General features: G+C 40.4%; 1 protein-coding gene across 7 annotated transcripts; it reads right to left on the reverse strand.

The window, feature by feature from the left end:
* Window positions 1-406: 406 nt before the first annotated feature.
* LOC138225626 (uncharacterized) lies at window positions 407-21,985 on the reverse strand. 7 transcript variants are annotated; one of them, XM_069186235.1, is made up of 25 exons: window positions 21,669-21,985; window positions 14,530-14,610; window positions 12,803-12,879; window positions 12,370-12,654; window positions 12,149-12,271; window positions 11,901-12,069; window positions 11,480-11,781; window positions 11,180-11,387; window positions 10,387-10,518; window positions 10,134-10,273; window positions 9,834-10,040; window positions 9,416-9,633; window positions 8,675-9,320; window positions 7,028-8,162; window positions 6,203-6,261; window positions 5,750-6,029; window positions 5,531-5,647; window positions 5,283-5,431; window positions 4,563-4,694; window positions 4,152-4,291; window positions 3,418-3,624; window positions 3,275-3,328; window positions 2,969-3,186; window positions 2,234-2,877; window positions 407-1,931 (listed from the first exon to the last, which is right to left on the reverse strand). In XM_069186235.1, exons 3-13 carry the CDS (start codon window positions 12,826-12,828, stop codon window positions 8,695-8,697), a joined length of 2,436 nt encoding a protein of 811 aa, XP_069042336.1. In that variant the 5' UTR covers window positions 12,829-12,879; window positions 14,530-14,610; window positions 21,669-21,985; the 3' UTR covers window positions 407-1,931; window positions 2,234-2,877; window positions 2,969-3,186; window positions 3,275-3,328; window positions 3,418-3,624; window positions 4,152-4,291; window positions 4,563-4,694; window positions 5,283-5,431; window positions 5,531-5,647; window positions 5,750-6,029; window positions 6,203-6,261; window positions 7,028-8,162; window positions 8,675-8,694. The 7 variants fall into 7 exon arrangements, with proteins under 7 accessions (XP_069042336.1, XP_069042337.1, XP_069042338.1 ...); XM_069186236.1 differs by lacking the exon at window positions 21,669-21,985 and having other exon boundaries at window positions 407-836; window positions 1,633-1,931; window positions 14,530-14,689; XM_069186237.1 differs by lacking the exon at window positions 21,669-21,985 and having other exon boundaries at window positions 407-836; window positions 1,359-1,931; window positions 14,530-14,689.
* Window positions 21,986-26,874: the final 4,889 nt, after the last annotated feature.

The following is a 26,874-nucleotide window of genomic DNA, read 5'->3' on the forward strand; positions in this document are numbered from 1 at the left end:
CTGTGAAATCATTAAGAAATTAATGATACAACTGATTTTTCTCTTCACTAAACTTACCAAATTCTCAGAGTAGAGTTATCTGTGAATTCCTTTGACCTGCTGTGGTCTGCACAATCGATAAGAATCACAGAACAATGAGGGGCCAATTTTAATACATTGCAATCTTACAGTTTGTTTCATACATTTTTTAGTTAAAATATAAAAATATTTTAATCCCAAAACAAGAAGCAGTCATTGTTCATGATGGTCACAATTAGAAGTTGTATTGAAATTATATAGAAAATATATATAGAAAAGTTTATATATAAAATAGTTTATATACAAAAGTTTGAAAAAGCTAATTGCACAATATTTTTTTTTATATATATAAATTATGGCAATAAAATATGACAGCATTCACAACTAGTATGGTTAAACTCAATTGATTTTTATATAACATATTTCATAACAAGGTTGACCTGAGACACTTAACATAGCTGGGTGATGATACATGATGTTACAATATAGAAAGAGTAAAAGCCAGAAGATAACTGAGGAGAGGAACCAAAAACTCCTTAGTAAGGAGAGAAAAAAAACCTCTAGGGGTCCAAGATCAACTGACTGCCCAACCCCTCTGGGTATGCTAACATTATACAATTAGAAAAATAGTTTGAAGGCAAAAGACAAAACTCTCGCACAGTCCTATTTTCAGTTTTTCTGCATTATTGATTTCTTCTTCAAAGGTGTTAGGCAGGTGAAAATTTGTGATTTTGTCCTGAGCAGCACTGTCATCCTGGTCATCACACCTCTTCATGTACATCCTTGCATCTTTTCTGGTAGTGAATGGCAGGTGACAGCTACAAAAAATAACATATGCATAATCATTATGATTGTGTTGAAAACAAAATTAAAAAATAAAAGCCTAAGCAACTCTGTGCATTAAAATTTCTAATATTCACAATTGTGAATCATTAAAAAACAAATGCAGTAGAATTAGGCTGTGAAACTGATCAAATGCCATAAGCCCTATTCAAATTCGTGACTGATTTTCCAGGATGGAGACAATTTTATTTTGTTTAAGAAACTGATCTCTGTCGTAAATAGAAATCCCAGCTCAGTGATAGAAACTAGCCATGTTAGCAGATTATTACTTTACAGTTTAAAAAGTAATTAATTAATGTGGTCACAAATAATATCTTGGCTTTCAGACCATAATATGCTTTTAACAGTTTACTGAAAAAATGTTCCCAGCAGTTTAGCTCCAAAATGAAAATGAAATGGTTTCATTTTGTGTTATGTCAAGGGTGTCCACTGTATAGAAATTCAATTTTAAAACATTGTTGAAATGACAAACCACTGGAAATACAGGTTTATCTAACCTCTAACTCATTAACAATGTTCATTGCTGTTGTCCTTTTCAGAAATTTTAATTAAGAAAATAAAGCAATTGTTCCCCTAGACTAATCTTTTGTGTTCTGTTCGCTGTGAATCAGAAAGGTGCTGTTCTTGAAGTCCAGTCAGTCTCTGTTATCTTTCTTCCCAAGAGGAATGCCATCTAATTCCATCAAACTTCTTTTTCTTCTGCTTGTCTAAGGATGAACTGAAATGAAGCAATTAGTATTTCAGTGGCAGAAAATAATCTGTCATATATACCTCTCCAGTGCTTTCGATGCACAAATGGTGTCCTGCCGAAAAATTCTTCTGTTTGGTAATGTTGGGCAGTTTCAAAAGAAGCTTATCGATATGATTATCAAAAATCTATTCTGTAGATAATGAAAGAAAATAACTAAAAAATCAGAGTAAGAATTATTATCCAGACTTATCTTTCTGTTCTCTTTCAATAAGAACGGTGTTATTAATGAAGTCCAGTCGGTCTCATTCCATCTCTCTTCCCAAGAGGCTGCCCGTCTAATGCTGCTGAAAACTCCATTGTCCATTCTGGGAATGCTGTGCTGTTCAGATAGTGTCAACAAATTTCAAAAATAGTTCACATCTTTAAATCTTTTTATGTTTTGTTTACAGCATGTGGCATTTTTTTGCAGTAACAATTGAGTGGGGTATTTAATTTGGCTCTATGCTCTTCTGAAAATCATTTGTTGGGCATCGCATACCCCCCCCCCCAATATACTTGCTATACTTGCTGATGAGAATGAGAAATGCCATATTCTAGATAATAAAATAAACAGAATTCTAACCATAATTTCAAGCTACAAGAAAATACATATCTGCAAAACTTGTGCTTTCATATACCTACTAAGTATTGTTTTAAATGCTTAGTGATCCAACAACTCCAGAGCCTGTTCTTCTCCTTGAAATGATTTCCTTGAAACACTGAAATCAAAGAGGAGCTCTTCTCTTTCAGCAATATCCCTATTTGCCAAAAACAGAATTGTCAGGATGGGCTGTTCGTTGATTATGAATGTCTCTAATACAGGTCTGATGTTGTCCCTTTTCTTAGAGAAATGTATCTGCCTTCCGATCGTCTCCTTATCTTGATGACAGGTGCAGTGTTCACCACAAGCGTCAATGCACATTTTTTGTACAGGTCCATCAAAAAAGATAAATATTTCATTTCTCCTTCTGGCATCTGTTCCATTAGGGCTTCTGCAGCTGTCTTTGTGATGACCTCACCATGAAAATCACACACAACCTCTCCCTTCTGGAAACGTCTGGAAGTCAAGACCTTCTTCCCTTTCACAGGATCGACAACGATGTGCAGGCCTTTCCAGCTTTGACGCTTTACCAACTTTTTAATTTCATTATCATTTGGTGGCAGTTCCAAGTTTGTCTTCCACTTCTCAAGAACGTCAGATGCTGTTGATGCATTGGCTGACCATCCCATCTTTTGAATATAGCAGGTTACCTGTCTTTCTGTTGGTAACTGTCTAGCGTAATGGTCTGGAAAGAAAATGACAATATACATTCTCAGAATATATTCTAAACTTACATTAAGTGTTTGTTGGTGAAAATAATTGATTTGTACATTTACCAGTAATATGCTGCTGTCTCATCTTCCTCTGCTCTGTTCTCCACCTGTCATAACAGTGACGGTCATGACTTCCAGTCAGGCTAACACGCTTCTTCTTTTTGGGAAGCTGTCCATCTAATGTCACCGGAAACACCTGTATCAGTTGTTGGAAGGCTGTAGAATAATCCAACTTCGTAGAAGTAAATCCTGCAGCTGCCATAGTGGATCTTGACCTTGATCTGTTGTAAGTATTTAAATAAAATATCACAGGTCTTTGTAACACAATGTAAAAAATGAATGAAAAGGGAATATTAGATTCCAACTTACTCCACAAGTGGTGTGCGTTGTTCAGAGTCTGATGTTTTCTCCCCTGAGCTTGACCTGAAGTTAAAAAAATAAGTAATTGTGTAATTGTAGTTTTGTGAGATACTGACTTTGTTTACTCATTTTGAGATCACAGTGACACTTACTGCGATCCTTCTTCTGCAAAGCCTTCAATCACTTCGATTGCTGAGCAGATGTTGGCATGTGTCAGCATTCTATAAGGTTTCTCTGCCGTAGAATTGGAATGTGCTAAATTATCTGCAACAATGCTCTTCTGTGCATCTGTTACATTTATTGCGGCCGTCTCAAATGCCCTCCTGGCAACCTGGCTAGTAATGAATGGCAAGCAGTACCTACAAAATAAACAAGCAAGCATATGTGATCATTTCCAACTCACCAAAAAAAAAAAAAGATGCTGATGGACAAAAGAAATACAACATTTTCCGGAATAATAATACTATACCTTAGTTGCTATAGTTATAGCTTATGTACTTTCACAAAAAGTTGTCAATTTGTCTGACCAGCAATAAAGCTAGTACAGTGAGGCATTGCAACTTGGCAATCATGCAAAAGCTCATTAGGTGCACTACAATGAGATCCAGGTGAAACATTGTCAGAACCAGGTCACCTTTTAAAAAGACTTAATTCAAAGCTTAGGTCACTGCAAGGAAAAGGCCACACCTAGTCAGTTGTCTGTGCATTCCATAATGCCTTGAATGTCACCAGAAAAAAGGAAGGGAGCCATTGGCATGCTGCAGGCTGGGGGCAGAGTGTGGAGGTGTTGCATTTATTTTTCCATCAGTTTATATTAATTATATATATTTAATATATAATAATATTATTATAATATATAATATTATAATAATATTATTCTGCTTACTTCTTATGCAGTCTTCTCAAGTCGTTGGTAGGATTGTAAATAGGATCTCCAGCAGATGAAATGAAAAACTTCTCTTCCTCCTGTCCACAGCTGCTGTCCTTGGCAGTAGAGTGCAGTTGTGTGAAGTACACATGAAACATCTGATGGAAAACAAAATGCAATTATGATACATTCCAAATATTCTTAGATATTGCAAATGATGGTAGCTATACAGGGAGAGGTCTTTTTTTCTATATTAACATGTATTTTAATTGGCTTCTATGAAAATTGCCTGTGGTTTAAGTGTGTGTGTCTTGTGATGGACTGGTGTCACATTATGTGTGTTACTCTGCTTTGCACCCACCGCTTGACAGGAAGGTTCCAGTTCTACCACAACCCTTAAGGGGTATTTCAGTGTAGCCATCAACTTACATGTTCCTCTTCTTCATTCAATGGAAAGGACGCCAATTGCTGTGATGCAGTTTTGTGCTCTTTCACACCAATTATGACCATTTTTTGTCCACTTGGTGAAACAACAGTCTTTCTTTGCATCCATTCCTTAACCTGTAATAGCAAGAAAATAAAATAAATATGCCAACCTGTAAGACGATCGCAAACCCCTACTCTTAAAGGCGCTCCAGCCCTTCCTCATTTGCCTCATTCACCGCATCTGTTCCTTGTTCCTACCCTGTTTCAGTTCACCTCTAAAAGCCAGGCGCTCACTTCACTGGAGGCTCTGCACCTGATCTCCGCATCGTGCGAGCCCGGGTCCTGGTTGTGCCTGGCTCCATTGTGTTTTTAGCTTCCTGCTCCTGTTCCTGTTCCCCCCGCCGGTCCCGACCCAGCACCTGTTTTTAATCCCTGGTTTTTGGATACATTACATGGCCATGGACCTTTGCTTTTTTTGTTGGATTCTCCCTTGGACTTATTCTTTGGATTGTTTGCCTCGGCCACACTTCCCCGGATCACCAGCACTGCATGGACACGCCCCCCTGTTTTCATCCCCCATTTCCTGCATGACTTTTTCCCCAGTGTTTCCTCACAATGATGTTTATGGCTGACATCATTTCACATGGGTGAAAGCTAAGGAATAAAAACATGTACAATGGAGATACCACTGCTTAATTTTAAATGCCTTTAAAAAATAAATACCTCCTGAGAACAATTTGCCACTCCCAGATCCTTGGTAAGGTACTGTTTGAATCCAGCCAGGAGGAGCATCCAGGGAGTGCTTTCTATAGAGTCCAGCTTGGGCCACTCTCTTCAGGAGAGCCTGCTGATACTTTTTAACTACTGGGGGTCTGTAAGAATATAAAACACCGGTTTAAACATTTTATACCTATAAGACAAATTAGAATTTTAGTAAAAAATAGATACATCGGAAAAATAAAAAGTCTTACTGCTGATAGAGTTCTTTGAAGCTCACATCTTCCCCTTCCTTATCCGCTTCTGCTTCAATTTCTGGAGCAGCCTCTGGCATCTCTTCCTCCTGGACAGCGGCCTCTTGCTCAGGGCCGCTGGAATACAGGTAGATTCTTTTCAACATGCTTTTACATAATATGTTGTAACAATGATTTCAAAAAAAGCTACAGAAGCCTTACAAATTAAAAATATCTCACCGTGCCAATGTGTCTTCAGGCTTCCCACGTACAAAAAGGCCCAAGGACTCCAGCAGTCTTACAACCACTGTCCCGTTTGCCTCACCAGACACGATCTCTATTCTGTTGTAATCCACGATGGCCCTGTTCTTCAGGTGATTTATCTTTCCTCGCCTGTTGAGAGGCCATCCTGATCTCCTCTGCCGTGGCGTGCTTCGTACACGCCCTCTTCAAGTGAGCAGGAAGCTGATCAAAAGTATTCAGGCACATCTTACACACCAGGGGAATCCTTGCGGGTTTCCTTTGAAAATAAATAATATAATTTGTGTATAGAAACAAGCTAAGACTGATTTCTTAAATTATCCTTAATTTTCTCTCTCATAGTTTGAGCATAATGATTTTATTGTATTTATATCAGAATTGCTCATTGCTACAAATGAAATAATGGCTTAATATAAAAAAGTGAACTCTTACTTGGTCTCAGTCACAAACTTTCCAATAGGAGCCATTGTGGAGTTCAAAAACTGCTGGTCCTAGAAGTGGGGAAGGAATTTTATAAGATAAATTGAATTACAACAGAAGGACTGGCTGAGGGAACACTGGAATATATACAAATTCCAACTAGTGAGGAGTCCATATAGACAATGCTACCTTTCATATTCAGTATAAGATGGAGAGATTAAATTGGCCCTGAAAATTCACTGCAATGAGAAACTGCTCCTGCCACTGTATATGAACAAACATACATGCTCATCTATATTCATTTGCAGTTACATTATTGCAATGAATCTGTATCCAAAAAAGGATGTGCTCCATCTCGTCAGTAGATTGGATTCCAAAACTGATTTGGGTCAATATACATTACCTTAGAAGATAAGGTACAGTCTACTGTAGGGAAACATTAACTTAGAAAGCATTGGCCTTCCCCGGGGGGCAGGTAGGTGCAAAAGATAAACCTTTATGCTATCTTTATCTTAAGATAAGTGGCAAAGCAGTATTTTTCCAAGTTTCACCAAGCTCATCATGTTGCCATAGTAGACAAAGTTCTATAAAATGTTAAATAAACAGCATCTTGGTCTTTCAATACTGTACAAGGCGAATTAAACTGTCCCTGGTAATGCAAAGTAATGAGAAGCATCCCAGAAACTTTATCTCTAGAAACATTAGCTGTTTTATACTATCATGTAATTTAGTGTGATGTTGTCAGAATTCAAGGACATTATCACACACAGAAATTGGTTCAGTTGAATCTAAAAAACACAGCTAAACATGGGTTTAAATGTAAAATAGAAGTCTTACCTCTTGTCAGAATCCTCCTGAATGATAGCTACATACACGATGTCCCTCTTGGATCCATGGCAGTGATGCAGCATTAATCTCCCAGCCCATATCATATCATATCAACTTGTGGGCTCTGTTCTGGGTGAAATCAAACTGTGTCTTTTATGAAGCGCAATCAGTCTCAGTCCATCTCTTCCCAAGAGGCTGCTGAAACATTACAATGCACTTCTGTTGTGTCTGCATGTTCTCCTGGACCTCAGTCAGCTGCTTTGTGGCTTCTCATGTGTCCTACTGGCAACATGCCAGGAGATGAGTGGCAGGCGGACTCTACAAAACAGCAGAAGCACATTAATATGATTTTGTTGAAGGCACAATGAAAGAACAACTTCAAGAACTCCATTTGTTGCACTTTTCTGTTGCTTTGAAATTCTCAGAAACCTGTCATATTTTAAAAGCTGCAGTGGACTGAGTCTGCTTATCTGCTCCAATGCAGTAAATCCTTATGGAATGTGATAGACTTTGCTGGGAAGTGACACCTGTTAGAGTAAAAAATCTCCTTTGTGTAAGAGACAGGTCTCTATTAAACAGAAATCACAGCTCAGTCATAGATACGAACCGCTATAGCTAATAATTGAAACCGGCCAGGACCGATAGTCGACAATAATTGAAACCGCTATAGCTAATAATTGCCTCTCAATTCCAAAATCAACTGGATTTGGTGCTCTGAATAATTTTTTTTTTCAATTAAAATAATTACAACAGTTTATGGCTAAAATGAAAATAAAATGCAGTCATTGTAGATTCGGTCTACGGCATCAATTGAACTGCAATTAAAGTTTTAAAACATTCTTGTAAAGATAAATCACTTTTCATTAAATGTCTAACTTCTTAATGAGGTTTTAAAATATCTCTGTAGTCCAAAAATAATTGCTGTAGTCCTTAGCCTTTTCAGAAACCTTCACTAAAAGGTTTAAGGAATTGTTATCTAGACTCATCTTGTAGGCTCTGTTCTTGGTGTCATTCATGAAGTTTAGTGAGTCTCAGTCGATGTCTCTTCCCAAGCGGCTGCCCATCTAATGCTGCTGGAAACTCCAGTGTCCGTTCTGGGAATGCTGGGCCATCACCCGTCTTCTGACAATCATATCTCCTTTGTCTGTGAACAATACATTCATAAATCAATAATTAGTGTAACACATCGTCTCAAAAAGATTTGAGAGTTTGTTTAATTTCAACTGACCCAAAAGCAGATGTCTTACACTGAAAAAGATTATTTGCATTGCTCCACTGATCATGAACTAATTGGAAAACTTTTAAGTGGAGTGATCGCTCTTTTGAAACATTCAGATAAAGTCGACAGTTTTTCAAAAGTGGTGACAATTAGACCTCTTCATTCCAAAACTTTCAATAAGAACAAGAGCTGGGCAGATGTCTCATAGTGTTTTGTCTTGGGAATATTTGTGTGGGATGGCTAATCAGCCTCTATGCTCTTCTGAGCTTCATCTATCTAATTTTCTACTGTCTCTTATCCCCTCCTGGTGCCCTAGCTGTTGGAGAATGAGACATGTCATCTTCAAAACAATGACACACGCAATACTGAGATAGATTTCAAGTCACAAGAAGACACTATCTTTAATAGCTGAAAGAAAATATGTTCAACATACTTACAAAGTATTTTCTGGAACTGGTTAGTTATCCAACCACTCTAGAGCCTGTACTTCACCCTGAAATGATTTCCTCGAAACTCTGTAATCAAAGAGGAGCTCCTCTCCCTCAGCAATGTCCCTCTTCGCTATAAACAGAATTCTCATGACGGGCTGTCCGTTGATTATGAATGACTCTCTGACAGCCCTGATGTTGTCTTTTTTCTTAGAGGAATTTATCCACCTTCCGATCGTCTCCTTATCCGGGTGGCAGGCGCAATGTTCTTCACAAGCATCAATGCACATTTTTTGTGCAGGTCCGTCAAAAAAGAAAAGACGTCTCATTTTTCCCTCTGCCATTTGTGCCATTAGGACTTCTGCAGTTGTCTTTGTGATGACCTCGCCATGGTAATCACATACAACCTCTGCTTTCTGGAAACGCCTGGAAGTCACAACCTTCTTCCCCTTCACTGGATCGTCAGTGATAGTCAGGCCTCTCCAGGTTTGACGCTTTACCAGCTTTTTAATTTGCCTTACATTTGGTTGTGCACCTGTGTTGGGCTTCCACTTCTCAAGCACTTCAGATGCTTTTGGTGTATTTGCAGTCCAGCTCATCTTTTGAAAATAGCGAGTCACCTGGCCTTCTGTTGGTAACCGGAAAGCGTAATGGTCTGGAATGAAAACCAGAACAGAAACCCTCAGAAATGATTCCAAATTCACTTTCTTTGTCTGTTTCTCTGTGAAAATAATTGATATGTAAACTTACCAATAATGTTCTGCAGTCTCATCTTCCTCTGATCTGATCTCCACCTGTCGTAACAGTGTCGGTCATGACTTCCAGTCAGTCTCAGGCGCTCTTTCTTTCTGGGAAGCTGCCCGTCTAACAACACTGGAAACTCCCGTGTCAGCTCCTGGAAGGCTGTTGCATCATCCATCTTTGGATTTCCAGATCCTGCAGCTGCCACAGTGCATTTTGGTGTTGATCTGATGTAAAAACGAATATTAGATCACAATAATCTCTGTAACACATTGGCTGAAAAGAACTGAAAGCAGTGTTATACAGCAGATGCGCATACTGCAGCACTGAGTGGCGATTGCTCTCTTGATGTTTCAAAAGCATTAAGTAATTGCTGTTTATGACACAAGAATATTTTGTCATCTGTTCAGAACATGGTGATACTTACTGAGCTCCCTCCTCTGCAACACCTTCAATGACTTCAATGGCTGAGCAGATGTTGTCATGTGTCAGTATCCTATAGTGTTTCTCTGCAGTACCATCTGAGTGGGCCAGATAATCCGCCACAATGCTGTTCTGTGCATCTGTGAGCCTCTTTGTGGCCGTCTCAAATGCCCTCCTGGCAGCCTGGCTGGTGATGAATGAGAGGTGGTATCTACAAAATAAACACATACACAAAGTGTATGATTGTTTCCAAGCCACAGACAGTTTGATTAATACATTAAAACAACTTTGTGATTTGGTTTACTTCTCATGCAGTCTTCGCAGGTCATTGGAAGGACTATAAATTGGCTCCCCCACAGAAGAAATGAAAAAATGTTCAGTCTCTGTTCCACAGATGCTGTCAGTGGCAGTACAGCGTAGTTTAGTGAAGTAAAGGTGAAACATCTGAAATAACAGACAAAATGCAGTTATTGTACTTTGTATTGTATTGTTGAATGCCGAAGACAGATGTTGACAATGAACTGGAGAGAGTATATCAACGTAACTTTCACACTTACATGTTCCTCTTCTTCATTCAGTGCAAAGCATGTCAGCTGCTGTGAGGAGGTTGTGTGCTTTTTCACTGCAATTATCACCAGTTTTTGCCCTCTTTGTGACACAAAATTCTTTCTCTGCATCCATTCCTGGACCTGAAATCACAAGCAATTCAATAAATAATAACTGATTCAAAACTGCCAATGATCATTTTACAGTATCAACAGCAGCACCCAGCAATGAAGTGTATGGAGAGTGTTGAGTGTTTCAATCAGTCAGTCTGACCCACTTGGCTGGGTGCTAAGCTTCTGTAGGACGAGGCAGCTCGGATCCCAATGAGGACTCACAAGTAGGGGATGGTATGGAAGAGAGGTGCCAAGAGGTGGAAGCGAGATAAATGTGAAAGAGAGAAGGGGCTTACATATAACATGAGGAGGTGTCATCAAGAATGATTATGATTTAGTGCCGCTGAGGCTGTTTGAACTTGATGTTTGCCATTCACTAACTCTTGTTACATATGAAGTTACTGAAGAGAAGCTGGGGTGGAAATCAAATTCCACTCTCATACTTCCACTGTCCAATATCTCTGACTGAACACAGAGCTTAGAGCATCTTCTCCCCCACCCTTCCCTCCAGTCCAGGATCACTGGCACAGCAGGTCTCCCTGTAAAGGCCCTAAGTTACAGGAGCGCCACCTAAATGACAGCGATGAGCCCTGACCAGCACTGTTATTCTGTCTCTTTATGAATGTCAGATCATTGTTTCATTGTTAGAATTTGGCCAAACAACTGAAATATGCATGACTGTCATGCTTACTGTCATATTCTTTACCACCCGTGGGTGCTGTAGGTGCTTCAGCTGGAGAATGGCCTGCAGGTAATACAGCACAAGAAGCTGCTCAGGCATGGTGATGTCTTCAGAGGTGTGCGTCTTCTTCAGTATCCGCTCCACATCTCTCTTTGCAGCCCTCAGCACCTTCCAGCAGTCACTGGCGCTCGGCCCAGGAGTCTGCAGCTGTCTGTATCTGTGGCAAAAGGAGTAGTACCATCAATGTCAATTCCCATCATGTACTGGAACTGGAAACCAACTGGAATCAGAGTTCCAAATGGAACATACCTCTTTCTGATTACTTCCTTTGAGACATCCTTGCTTTTTTTCTGCTGAATGTCCTTTAGGATACTTTGGAAGATGATGATGACTTTAGCCAGGCTGGGATCCTCCTGTCTTAGGTTGGTGGCATTCAGGATGTAGCACAGGAACCGGTTGATGTTTTTGATGTAATTAGCAATGGTTTGGTGAGACAGTCCAGTCATCCTCAGTTGGTAAAAAAAATTGCGTGTTTTGGGAATGTCCTTCACAAACATCAAGGATGCTTTAGACGGATCCATAAAAAACAGAAATCTGGAAACGTTGTGTATCTAAAAAAAATGTTTTTAGGGTTTATTTTTAGGACTGGCACAATCTCAGATGGGTAAATTCTGTGCGAATGATTTAAAATATGTACTTTGTGAGCCTCTGCCCAGTTTTAAATACCTACCTCCTGAGAGCAGTTTACCACACCCAGGTCCTGGATAAGGTACTGTTTAAACCCAGCCAGGAGAGGAACATCCAGATTGTGTTTTCTGTATAGTCCAGCCCGGGCCACTCTCTTCCGGAGAGCCTGCTGATAACTCTTCACTACTGGGGTCCTGTAGGGATATAGGACACTAATCATAGAATTATTTCATACATAAGAGAGCCGGTGGAATTATTAATCAAAATGGAAACATGAGAGGAAAGTCTTACTGCTGCTCCAGTTCTTCAGACCTCCCATGTTCCCCTTCATCTTCCTCGTCCTCCTCAGTCTCTGGAGGAGCCTGCGGCAGCTCTTTCTGCTGGACTGCATGCGCTTCCTCAGGGCATCTGGAACTGTAAAAGTACCATTTCATAAAATACTAACCAAGATAACCGGTTTCAAAAAAGCCTTTGAAAATACAATGAAGAAATGGCAAAATTGAATCTCTCACCTTGCTGGTTTGTCTTCAGGTTTCCCACGTACAAAACAGCCCATGGACTCCACCAGTCTCACAGCTAGGTTCCTATTTGCCTTGTCAAACAATAGCTCAATGCTCTCGTAATCCACAACATGCCCATTCCTCAGGTGATTCATCAAATCCTTCCTGGCCTGGCGAGAGGTCATCCTGATCTCCTCTGGTGTGGCTTGCTTCATACACACCCTCTTCAAGTGAGCAGGAAGCTGGTCAAATGTCCTCAGGCATATCTTGCATACCAGGGGAATCCTGTTGGGTTTCCTAAGACAACATAGAAAAATGTTTGTCTATAGAAACAAGAGAAAGCCTACATTTTCCTAATTAAGCTTTCTCCCTAATTGTATTTTATCAGCTAGATACATGATTCTGAAATAAAACATGACTTTGTACAACAACAATGAACTCTTACTTGGTGGATGTTCCAACTGAAGCCATGTGAGATCTGTCCCCAGACGTCTTCAGATGTAAAAGACTGAGGGAATTTTCCTTTTCAAAAGATATATGAAGAATTAAGTCAACATTATTAATATCAGGGGAAGTCAAAATGAATTAGCTAAAACAATTCCCTTAGGTTCCCATCTAATTGCCAGCAACCATACCACCCTGCAACTCACAACTGGCAACCCACTGAAGCTAAGCAGGTGTGAGCCTTGTCAGTACCTGGATGGGAGACCTCCTGAGAAAAAGGAAAGTTATTAAAGTAAGGCTGCTGGAAGAGGTGTTAGTGGTGCCAGCAGGGAACGCTCACCCTGCAGTCTATGTGGGTCTTAATGCCCCAGAATAGTGACAGAGAAACTGTACTGTAGAAAGGTGCTGTCTTTCGGATGGGTCGTAAAACTGACCTGTTGGGTCCTGACCCCCTGTGGTGTTACCCCAGCATCGTGGCTAAATTTCCCATTGGCCTTTACCAATCATGGTCTCATAATAATCCCTATTTATGAACTGGCTTTATCACACTGTTCTTCTCCCCACTGAGAGCTGGTGTGGTAAGTATTCTGGCACACGATGGCTGCCATCACATCAGAAAGAAATGAGTTTTACATTTGTTCTGTAAGTACTTTTTCAGAGATGTTCTGAACAATAACACATTAAAAGATAACTGTATAATATTCATATTTAAATGAAATCTTAGTGCTATTTTACATATTCCAATAAACAGAGAATGTTTGAAAGTCTCTAAACAATGGGAGATGAGTTAGGAAGTCTTAAAGTTTTAATCGTAGTCTTTAAAAGCAATAAATATCATGTCAAAACTAAAAATCAGTAAGATCATTGGGGCACATTAAGCTCTGCTTCCACTTTCCTTATTCAATATTCTGACACTGTTATATCTTCCATAAGCTTCTGTGAAGATGTATGCATACCCACAAAACAGTTAAGATATATGGCAATAAGAATCCATGGTTCTCAGAAGAATTACAAGACCTGTGCCATAAAGAGAACAGGTCTTTTATCATGGTTGACTGAACTGAATATATCTCTGACAAGTGTGAACGGTGCTCAGCAATGAAGAAAGAGAAGCCACATTACAAAGCTAGAAGAGCAATTGGATGAAAACAAGCAGAAATCAGACTGGAGAAAAAGAAAAAAATGACCAATTATGAAACAAAAAATCTGGTCAAAGGCCCCAGCCTGCCAGGTAAACTTCAGTTTGATGTGCTCTTTGAGAATCTTGATTGAAGGGCTCTAGACAATATGTCACTGTGCAGACCACCTGGATCCTGTGTTCACCGGATTTGATGATACTTCACAGTTTCAGAGTGTCCACTCTAATTCCTGGTCCTGAATCTTCAAAAAAATCGTGCCCTAATGGCTACAAGCCAGACCAACTGCTCTGAGCTCGAAGGCTATGAATGGCTTTGAGCATCTGGCGCTTAAGCACCTCCAGCTGTGCCCATCTCCCCTGTTGGATCCATAACAGTCTGCCTCTCGGGCAATCAAGTCTGCTGAGGATGCTGTTAACCTGGCTCTCCACTTGACACTCCAGCACTTGGAAGAACCATATTTCTGCTCGTTGCTTTGTTTGGATTTTAGATTGGCCTTCATCACCATTAACCCACATAAACTAATTATTAAGTTGGTAGTAGTGTTGTTGGCCTGTATAAGCATATATGATGTTTAAATACAATTTCTTACCTTTTGTCGGCAATATTGATTGCAGAAGCTGAACTCAGATGTTAATGATAGAAAATCCAGATCTTCAGGTTTTTTCTACCGCTTAAATAGAGGAGAAATTGAAAATGCATCCAACAGTAGAAATGCTGAAGAGCTCATCCAGTGAGTTGTGTCTCAGATGGAATTGGTGTCTCTAGTGAGTAGAGAGATGTGGCTTATCAAAAGAAATCAGTTCGGCTGCTCCACCTCCGCAGTCTCCTCCCCTCCTCCAAGCCCAGCCTTTTATTCAATCTAACAAACCAGATCATGTCACGGAAAATAACGGCTTTCATATTAGCACACATCACTAGAAAAGGATTATATTTCTATATTTCTCTTACATACAATTTATTTACAAGTGTTGTTATTGCCTGGTCCCTTCATTGCCCTTCATTGTGTGGTTCCCATATGGTTGTACAGTAAATACAGCGGGAGGAGTTTTACTCACTACACTCAAAACTTACAGTACAGAGACGTTCTGAACGACAAAACATAACGATTCTTAATCCCACAAGAAAGAAAAGAACAATCTTAATGTTAAGACATAATAAATTGTGTTCTTTCCAGTAGTAATTTGTACTACCAACCAGCCCATCATTGGGAACAGTCCAATTACCCATTAATGTAATGATTCCTCGTTCTACTTCTTTTTGAGAAGAAGAGATTTAAAAAAAATCAGGAAGAAGTAAGAGTGCAAAGGAATATTTTAATGATCTCTAGTTAAATTGGAGAATGAACTGCCTCTCTGTCCCCCAGTCTGAGAACAGCAGGTGTCTGTCTCAGGTTACACCCAGACCCTCACAGACACAGGAGATGGAGGCTATAACATCCTGACTCTGAATGTCTCTCTGTGGACTTCTCTGAATGTCTGAATGTCTCTAACTATCTACTTAGCATGTCAATCAGCCCCATCAGTCTGTGCAGGAAGGGAAACTACTGAAGCTAACCTCCAACCTGAAATTAGATTCCATGAGACACAATTATCTGTCTTTAGCGCCACGGTGAAAACAAAACTAAAACAATAATGAGAGTACGTTAATAAAGGAACAAGTAATAGGTTTATCCATGCTGAAAAGAGAAGAGAGAAAAAATTCATCTGTGAAGCCTTCTTCAGGTGTGAGCAGGGGTGAATATTTTAATAAACCTGTGTGAGCAAGATCTGTGATCTACATGAGACTTGGAAGAAGGTACATAGTGACATATTACATATATTGAGAATCTCAGTCATTATATACATCATGCTAACACACACTCTTCTGAAAAAATAAGAATATCATATTAAATACATCATGCTAACAGTGACAGACTGTGCTTCAGTGTGCCTCAGTGCTTTCACTCCACCTGCACTCTTGAAGAAATTAGACGGAATGGAGGAACATGCTGTAAGATGTTGGTGCCACAATAAAATTTTCTAGGTTAGCTGAATACCCAGCTATATAAATAGACTAAACACAAAGAAAAGTCTTTTCTGATCACTATTACATAATGTGAAATGTACAGTACACAAAATTAATTTCATAGACTCACTTCAACAATTTATAAATAACATGAACAAAAATCACATTTCTGACAGAGCGCCACTATGAAGCTGAAATGCAGCACTCATGGTGTGTTCAACTAGCACTCACATTTTAAATGAGCAATTAACATCTTACACATTAATCTCTAACCCAGACATTAAATGATTATTTTCCTGATATGCAAACTAAAATATCTTCATTTAATTCTGAATGTTTAATTTGTTGCCTTGCTACAGAGTAAAATGTTTTTGATGCGAAAGTGTCTGGTTCTGCGCTTCTTATGACGCTTCAGATTTGTTGACATTTTTCAACTTATAATGTTAGCCACATTCTGCTTCCTTATCTTCAGTAATATTGAAATAATAAAAGAGTTTTTCTTGGTTTGCTCGTCGTATATAAAGTATCTCAGACTCCAAATCTTTTTCTTCCAGCTGAAAGCAGGGAGAACCACAAACATTTATTTCATCTCCTCGCCTTTTCTTTTTTCTAATCAAGGTGCTCCGATTTGAATCTTTAATCTAATTAGCACAGTGTATACATCTCATTGTCTATCTACGTAGCAATCAATTAACACACAATGGGGATTCATGACGGGGGGTGTGGGGAAGACCGAATGGAAAGAACTGCAGCTCAACAAAGGAGAAGAGGAGAGAGAGCAGCATACCCTGATACTGGAGATTCTCACACAGCAGTAGCCCTGAGGGGTGCCTCAGGGCTACTGCTGTGTGAGAATCTCACAGCTCTGGGATTATTCCCAACGCAGCCGGCTTGCGACTGGCCAGACAGAAAGTAAATGCGTAAACGGCCAACTTCATGTGATGAAAATAATTTCCGTTTGAGTTTAGTCAAACAGGTCATTTTGACTCATCCTAATTCACTCAAATAAAAATGCAAAGCAATTTAGTCTTCATCATGGTCACTGTGGATTTTATTCGCTAGCATTTCGTCATTGTTAACTAAAATGAGAAAAAGCTAATTAATGACTTAGCAAAGCACATCTATGATGAAGAAAAATATATATCATAATTATAATCCAGATGATTGGGGCATTGGTGCATGGCTACAGTCTGTGCTAGGAACCTGGAGAGGGTCTCTGGTTCAATACATATTTGTGTGTCTGGTATTATTCGTTATGATCATACTGTTAATATCCTGCTTGAAAAACATGTGGACTAAAGCTGCTGCTTCTGTGCTAATTGTACGCCCTGAAGGGATCATGAAGGTCAAAAAATGATTTCATGGGAAAGGTTCTCTTATCTAGTGGCAGAACCTGATGGGTAGAACAGTATAGTTTTAAGGGGGGTTACCCTTGGGAGTGATTCCCATAGATGCACATTATTATTATGGTTTGTTTGTTCATAATAAGATGTTTTGCAGGAACGGACCAAAGACAAATTTTACAACTTCAGCTAGAATTGTTCTGCAAAACGGCACAGCTGAGGCAGTGGAACAATGTGTAGATTTTTCTAAGAGTTATTACCCAGCTGTTGACCAATCTTGTAAAAAAAAACCCTAAGAAAAATGCTGGGCTCCAGCCCGCAGGGATTTACCTGTGCTGTAAGAACTAATGAGTGAATAAGGAGACTGGATTCTGGTGAAAGACTTCAGGAAAAAGAAATGGTGTTCACTCAGGTGGAGGGGGCCGTACCAAGGCTGCTGACCACTGCAACTGCTGTGAAAGTCACGGAAAGGGTGCCCTGGATTCATGCTTCCCACTGTAAAAAGGTCACAAACGAACTGAGCAAAGCGCAGGAGTGATGTCTCCACATGATAGATGGGGATCACATGCTTGGGACTGATGTGCACAGCTTTTTTCCTTTTTATGTGGAAGCCTGTCACCACCCAGAAAGAGGAAGAATCTAAACGCGAAGCCTCTTTGTATACAAACTGGCTGAATGAAACTGATAATGAGGGGGATATGAGTAATTTGTGGTATAAACTCATAAATCAAACTGTAAAGTTAAAGAAACTTAATGCATCTTGTTATGTATGTGCTTTAATGCCTCATTCTAGAGCCTCACCCATTTCTCTCCTGGTTAGAATCACTGTTTGGGCCAGGGGGAATGTTTTTCTTTAAGTTACTAACACCAATTATAGTAGCTGTGATACTTGTCTTCCTGTTTTTGTGTTGCTGTACGACATATATTATTCCACTGCTTTGAAATATGGTAATGAATATGTTTGCGCATCAGTATGTTCTGATAAGAATGCAAGAATCCAAAGTATGGGAGCCTCCTGGGAGTCCATATGAAGAATCTAACTTTTAATCATTTTCAAGAATAAAAAGGAGGGGATTGAAGTGGAAATCTAATAAGTAAATTGATTCTTAAAATGTAGAGAGCTTTGCAAAAAATATATTGGTGCTTTTAGATAATATATTTCAAGGATGTATCTGCTGTGCTACAGTACGTGCAGAATTTTAGAAAACAGTGCGTCAACAAAGTACACAGTTTAGGTTACTTTAGAAGACAATGTACCAAAACAATATATGCTGTCTGGGTCATAAGAATTAGCCAAAAGTAACTGATTAGCTTTGAATAACAAGTCTAGTGCTTCTTCTCTCACTCTATGATGTAATCTGTTTTGTCTTAGGGAAAGGGGAAGTTTTAGAAGGAGCAAAGCGCTGAGCTTTTTTACAGCGCAACGTCTTATAAAAACCCTGTACTGCTTGTAACAAATTGAGTCTCTGGTTGCACTTTGCGAAGTGGCAGCAGGGCTCCCAATATTGCAATATTGAAATAAAGACCTTACTCAGGTGAGAACTCTCTCTTGTGGCTTCCTTGATAGTTATATTTCCATGACAATTTGGGGGCTCGTCCGGGATCACAAACCTGAACGCGAATGGCTGCTGAAACTCCATCCGGACACGGACAATTTTAGCAAAATTGGACGAACCTCGGAGGATAAATTGTTTATCCTTCCAGAGACGCATCTGGAGAATTGGCAGCTGTCTGACGTCAGTAAGTTATCCTTAAAAATTAATAGCTTGAGAAGCGAGCCACAGGGGTGTTCTCACGCGGGTCTGGGACTCATATAAAGAACTTATCTTAACACAGACCTGTGGTTTTTGCTCTGCGGAGTAGTTAATGTGATAAGGTTCTAAGTAAGGCACCGATCGGTAAAAATGGGAAATTAAAATTCAAAGACGAAAATGGGACCGAGCAGTCCAGCAAAAGTACATGTACGACAAATTCAGAGAAACAATTATAGCCTGGGTTAGAGTAAAAAAAATGTTTTATGTTCATGAACTGTAAAGCTAGGGTAATAGGTGTAAGGGAACTTGCACATAATTTATATATGATAATTAGGGGCCCATAACTATGAAGGATCTTTGTAAGTGAATCAGAATGGAAAGAGGAAAGTTGAATTAGGAAAAAGAAGTTTCCTGAAGAAGGGGAAACTTAGAAGAGAAGGAGAAGAAAGGAAAGAAAGTGAATTGGAAAACTTATGTAATGGAAAGAGGAATCACAGAAATAATGGGAAGCTTCAAAAAAGACTAGTCTTGAAACTAAAGAACAGCAAGCTGCAGCTAAAGTCATGGCCATGCCTTCTAAAAAGAAAAAGTCTCCACCGAAATTAGAAAGCGGTCCGGAGCCAAAGCCTTTTCACTTGTTCGTGAAATGCCAATGTGCACTTTTCCAGGTCCAGAAGGAACTCCAGCATATGTACATCGACATTGGTCTCCTAGTGAATTATTTGCATTAGTTAAGTCTTTTCCTAAATTGCCTGATGACCGTAAAGAATTTAGAAGAAAGGAAAGCCTTGTTCTTGATTGTCTTAAACCTAATTACAGTGACATAACCTTGTTGCTAGATCATATTGTTCCTAAAGGTTTACAACGTCCTCTAAAAAGGAGGAGGCAGATTGGCGGATATGTGACCCAAATGATGAAGAAGTATCCATCTAAATTAAACCACACGAACATGGAGAGGAAAAGTTAGGCAGCCACTTCTAAAAAGAGGTAAGGACTCCACTTTTCTAAAAAGTCCCTTGTCCTCTCCATGTTGCTGTGGTGGGTTCAGGGTTTTCCTGAAGCTGAAGCGAGTACAGCAGAAAAATGAGTTAATGGTGTATGTGTTTTTAGATGCCTGTTTTGTGAAGGTGGGGTAGAAAAAGAGGGATTGCTGAAGGAATAGCGTCTCACCCTGCCCGTGCGAAAAAATCCAGGTGTTGCATCCTGGTACACGACTGCAGTACGGCTGAAGGTAGTAACTAGAACTGTACTCGCAGAAGAGCCGAGGGTGGTAACTCAATTCAACTGTGTGTTTAAAGCCAGGATTTGGAACCTGGTCCATGTTCCCGAATTGTGATAGTTCGTCAGTTTGTCTCGACTGGGGGATTCCGCGGGGCGCGTGGGAGACGTGAAAATGGTTTGGTGTGAAGAAAAAAAAGTTTGATTAATCCAAAGTGAAACTTAAAAGAAATATTGACTGTCAGACGGAATTTAGGCTGAACAGGAATGTAGAAAAGTGTATGAAAATTTGGATAAAAATAAACAATAGTTAGAGGAATATTTGAGAATTCAACAGAATATCATAGATGAGACGCAAAAATCCCTGATGGAAGAGCTAAAAGCAATGGCTGAACGAAACGAAGTTATATATGCAGAAAAAGAAACAGCAAAAAAAGAAATCACGCCTTAAGAGAGAATCTGGGAGAAGGGTGGGGATTAGTGTGGAGATTTTTGAAAGAGCATTACCCACCGAAAACTGATTAGAGAAAAGTAACAGCATGTCAGCAGAAGGAAGTGAGGATGTTTCAGATTTTACAGAAAGGTTTATAGCTTTATGGATAGTATACTCGGGGTTAGCCGATGAAAAGGAAGTGAACGAAGATACTTCCACAGTAATAAAACAAATTTACTTGAGTGTGTTAAAACCTGATGTTGCCTAGAATGTACAACTATGCTTTCCTGATATTACGGACAGCGGAGACAGATTTGATTTAATAACTCGCGAAGCATGCATGCAGAAGTGCGAGCGCTGCAAATGAGAGGTAAAAAGACTCCCAAGGAGGAGAAAAGGGAGCCGCCAGTTTGTCGAAATTATTGTGCGACTTTAATGTTATACCGAGATATAAAACCCCAAAGACAAAACTACTAATAAGCTGGTGTGCAGTTACTGTTTTTTGGAGAAATTGTAAGAAAGAGGCTTGATTTCACAATTAAAGAACACGTCAGAAGCTGAAACGAGAGCCGTGTGTGAACTAACAGTTTTAATCTAGTAAACCCCTCTGTAGCCTTCCTAAATTTATCTCAGGATTTAAATAAAAGTGAAATAATCTTACAGTGTGCAGTAACTGGGGGACACAGGAGCACAGCTGTCCTGTTTTTAGACTAAAACAGCATAAAGATGTGATATAACGTTTTCTAACGGGTAACAGGAGGCTACAGGAGAAGGGGTGCAAGGGTTGTGTTTAAAGCAAATATAAGCTGTCACAGTCTGCTTGGGAAAAGATGTACAGTTTCAACTACTGATGTGGGTGGGGGACACCCCAGACCTATTTTAGGCCCAGACTGCAGCATTTTATAAGGAATTACTGCATGAAATAGCATTTATGTAACTAACTCAATAGAGTTATGTGATATTGTGATTGTTTTACCTAATGAGGGAATCCATAAGGCCGGGCTACTCCAAGTATTGGATCTTGAGAGGAAAAAAAGGAGTATAAAACCAACTACATGATAAAGCCAGGGTGAATGCCTTCTCAGAACGAGCTTGTCTAGTGACGTATTGGTTTAAGGGGGGTAGTGCAGTATAAAGACAAAATTGCCTTGACCCCTGCAGCAGAAACTGTTTTTGATGTTTTGAAACAAGCTTTCTTGCAGACACTGGCCCTGGACTGGATTCCCTAAGACGGATCATCTGTATGTAATCTGTATGTAAGTGAAAGAAATGGGTTGTGAGCCGTTGTGCTGGTGCAGGAGCATGGAGATAGGCATCGTCTGGTGGGTTATTATTATTCAGGACCCCTTGATGCGGTGGCCAAGGGGCCGTGTTTATGTGTTGTGCAGGCTACCTGCCTGGCTGTATAAACTGTGAATAATCTGGTGTAGAACTAGCAGACCGAATGAAAAGATTTAATTGAAACTTGTAAATATGCTAAATGGAAAATTGTAGCAATTTATATAGACTGTATATATACATTTGGTGTATGCCACAATTTTGGATGGCAGTGAAGGAATAGGGATTTCCCCAACATGTCAGGGACTCCAGTCAAGAATGCTGGGTTTGTCTCTGAACTGTTAGAAGCTTTGCAGCTGCTGACTGAAGCAGCTGTGGTAAAGTGTAAATCACATAATAAAGAAATGTTTCCAGTAACTCGAGGGAACAACTTTGCAGATGTAGCGGTCAGGTGAGCAGTCCTGGTAGAACAGGGGTCTGAGACCCCTGTGAAACCTCTGTTGGTGAAAAAGGGACAGCTACAGGATATTCAGGCTGAGGCCTCTAAAGCAGAGAAAAGGACATGGTTAGAAAAGAGTGTGGTGCTGCCAGCACACTGGACGCTCTGCATGCCCTCACAGCCTAATGCCCTTTGTAGCTCGACAAATGCACTCTGTCGGACACCTGTGTGCGAGTTAAATGGTGTGCCGGTTACCCAAACCTGGGTGGGGACTGTGTTTGAAGCAGTAGCCACTTATGTGGTATCTCAATGTGATGCTTATCAAAGGAACTCAACTACAGTTCAGGTGCAGGTGCTACAGCTCAAAAGGCCTGCTCCTGAGAAACCTTTCATGCAGTAGCAAATGTTTACAATTTACAATTGTAAAGGGAAACCTTGGCTCTTATAATCTGTTTTCCCAGTGGGTTGCTGTCACTGCCTCTGTGTCTACCAAACACTTGATGATGGAGATAAGCCCTCGGTGGGCACTGCCCTACCGCTTGTATTATGATCAGGCTGTGGCTGCATTAATCGGGGTGAGATGGACTGAGATCACCCTCAGTCTGCTGGACCAGTGGAATGAAGGAACAGAACTCTAAAAGATCGACTAGACATCAGACTGAAGGAACGCCATGGGATGCGGGCTGGATCAAACAGAACTGTGTAATAGAGCCTGTTTGATATCATCACAGGCCAATCAACGAAACTTCCTGGAGGGATGAATTTGGCGAATGGATTGTTGAATTTGCTAATTCTCTATTGTAGTATTGTAGGTTGTTAATTGAAGTGGTGCACGGGGCTGGTGAACAGGTGCTGGACGCTTGGAGACCTCCAGCAGAGGGAAGACACGACCTGATACCTGGCGAGTGGGTGTGGGTGAGGAAGATATACCCTGCCAGATGTTGCAACCCTGCTGGGAAGGACCATATCAAGTGCAACTGACTACCGACTCTGCCATCTGAGTGACAGGATGAGATCGCTGGATCTACGCATTGCGCCGACACCGAACCACTGCACCAGAGACTGAGTGAACATTAATTATTATATTGTCACTGTTTCTGTGTTTGTTGAGCTTCTTGAGGTGGGGACGACAGTGTACCTGTTAAGTGTAAGGAGTTTTACTTTTATAAATGGGGATATGGAATCAATACTTTATCAGTCAGCCACAAATAATAATCAGAGCTCATGTTGGGATTGTATTGCTATAAAAGATGCTCTTGGGAGTAATCCCCTTTGATAGAGGTGATTATTTAGGTTTATTGGCATAGGTAAATAGCCCTGCTTTTAGTCTGAGTGTAACTCAGATGTATTAGAATGGAAATAACTGTATGCTCCTCGCTATAATCACAGTTTTAGGCCATTCTCTACATTTTTGTCGGCTGGGTAGAAGAACGCTTCTTCGCCTCCTACACTGGCTATGTCCCTGACCTCTACAAACGATATATTGATGACTGCGTTGGTGCCGCCACATGCTCCAACGATCAGCTTGAGTTCTTCCTGCACCATTTCACCAACTTCCACCCGTCCCTCAAATATACGGTTAACATATCTTCCACCACTCTTCCGTTTCTAGACATCCACTTGTCTATCAACTACCCCCGACTGTCCACCTCAGTTTATTACAAACCCACGGATTCACACAGCTACCTCCTGTACAGCTCATTTCACCCCAACCACACTAAAAACTCTCTTCCTTTTTCACAGTTTCTTAGGTTACGACGACTATGCAGCGACGACATCGACTTCGAGAACCAAGCCCTCGAAATGTACTCATTTTTTATCAACAGAGGATATCCCAGCAGTGTGATTGACAGGGCCCTTGCCCGAGCCAAAAACACCCCCCGGACCATCAACCCGATCAGGAACTCCCGCCGTAACAACCGCATTCCCTTGGTGCTTCCTTACCACCCTAACACACTTCCTATCCCCAGGACCATTAACCAGAACTTTTCCATCCTACAGGATGATCCCTCCATTGGGGCCCTCTTTTCTGATCGCCCTATCATCTCATATCGCCGACCACCTAATCTGCGTAACCTCCTTGTTCACAGCTCCCTTGACCGCCCTCAACAACCATCCACACCAGGCACTTTCCCTTGCAACAGAGCTCGCTGTATCACCTGCAAGTACACAGCCACCACCACACTCATTCAAGGCCCCTCAGGACAATTCCGGATCACCCATACAGCATCTTGTACCTCCAGCAACCTTATTTACTGTATCTCTTGCAGTAAATGCCCAGCCATCTACATTGGAGAAACAGGAAGGAGACTCGGAGACCGCTTCAGAGAACACGTCAGGGCTGTGGAGATTAAAGATCTCTCCAAGCCCATTGTTTCTCATTTCACCTCTGACGGCCACGACCACACTAATCTCTCCGTCTGTGTTCTCAAAGACGGTTTTCCGAACTCATACATCAGAAAGACCACCGAAACTAAAATTATTCTGCAGTTAGGATCACACATTCTCCCTTCCCTTAACGACAGATTACTGTTCTTTTAAATTTTCTCCATTCATTGGAAGTTTCATTTCACACCTCTCTGCACCCATTCTGACTTCACACCTCTTGATTGGCCTCTCTTTCTGTCCCCTGCTCCCGCCTCTCACTCCTCCTCCCTCCCAACCTTTGTTCTCCCGCTACTTTACCTTTGCCTACTGCCCTGTCTCTCTCAAACCTGAAGAAGGCTCCACGGCCGAAACGTTGTGTTCTCTTTCTTCTTTTTTTCAGCATGGAATAAACCTATTACTTGTTCCTTTGCAGCCTACGCATGCTGACGCAGCTACCCGCCTGAACTACATTCTCTATTAGGGTGATAGACAGCTGTTTAGGTGAGCAAAGACTAAACAGTACTTGTATTCTAGACAATTATTAGCAAATTAATGACTTAGCAAAGCACATCTATGATGAAGAAAAATATATATCATAATTATAATCCAGATGATTGGGGCATTGGTGCATGGCTACAGTCTGTGCTAGGAACCTGGAGAGGTTCTCTGGTTCAATACATATTTGTGTGTCTGGTATTATTCGTTATGATCATACTGTTAATATCCTGCTTGAAAAACATGTGGAAAAATCACATTTCTGACAGAGCGCCACTATGAAGCTGAAATGCAGCACTCATGGTGTGTTCAACTAGCACTCACATTTTAAATGAGCAATTAACATCTTACACATTAATCTCTAACCCAGACATTAAATGATTATTTTCCTGATATGCAAACTAAAATATTTTCATTTAATTCTGAATGTTTAATTTGTTGCCTTGCTACAGAGTAAAATGTTTTTGATGCGAAAGTGTCTGGTTCTGCGCTTCTTATGCCGCTTCAGATTTGTTGACATTTTTCAATTTATAATGTTAGCCACATTCTGCTTCCTTATCTTCAGTAATATTGAAATAATAAAAGAGTTTTTCTTGGTTTGCTCGTCGTATATAAAGTATCTCAGACTCCAAATCTTTTTCTTCCAGCTGAAAGCAGGGAGAACCACAAACATTTATTTCATCTCCTCGCCTTTTCTTTTTTCTAATCAAGGTGCTCCGATTTGAATCTTTAATCTAATTAGCACAGTGTATACATCTCATTGTCTATCTACGTAGCAATCAATTAACACACAATGGGGATTCATGACGGGGGGTGTGGGGAAGACCGAATGGAAAGAACTGCAGCTCAACAAAGGAGAAGAGGAGAGAGAGCAGCATACCCTGATACTGGAGATTCTCACACAGCAGTAGCCCTGAGGGGTGCCTCAGGGCTACTGCTGTGTGAGAATCTTACAGCTCTGGGATTATTCCCAACGCAGCCGGCTTGCTACTGGCCAGACAGAAAGTAAATGCGTAAACGGCCAACTTCATGTGATGAAAATAATTTCCGTTTGAGTTTAGTCAAACAGGTCATTTTGACTCATCCTAATTCACTCAAATAAAAATGCAAAGCAATTTAGTCTTCATCACGGTCACTGTGGATTTTATTCGCTAGCATTTCGTCATTGTTAACTAAAATGAGAAAAGGCTAATTAATGACTTAGCAAAGCACATCTATGATGAAGAAAAATATATATCATAATTATAATCCAGATGATTGGGGCATTGGTGCATGGCTACAGTCTGTGCTAGGAACCTGGAGAGGGTCTCTGGTTCAATACATATTTGTGTGTCTGGTATTATTCGTTATGATCATACTGTTAATATCCTGCTTGAAAAACATGTGGACTAAAGCTGCTGCTTCTGTGCTAATTGTACGCCCTGAAGGGATCATGAAGGTCAAAAAATGATTTCATGGGAAAGGTTTTCTTATCTAGTGGCAGAACCTGATGGGTAGAACAGTATAGTTTTAAGGGGGGTTACCCTTGGGAGTGATTCCCATAGATGCACATTATTATTATGGTTTGTTTGTTCATAATAAGATGTTTTGCAGGAACGGACCA

Source organism: Lepisosteus oculatus (assembly GCF_040954835.1).
Source record: "Lepisosteus oculatus isolate fLepOcu1 chromosome 22 unlocalized genomic scaffold, fLepOcu1.hap2 SUPER_22_unloc_1, whole genome shotgun sequence".
Classification (NCBI taxonomy): Eukaryota; Metazoa; Chordata; class Actinopteri; order Semionotiformes; family Lepisosteidae; genus Lepisosteus; species Lepisosteus oculatus.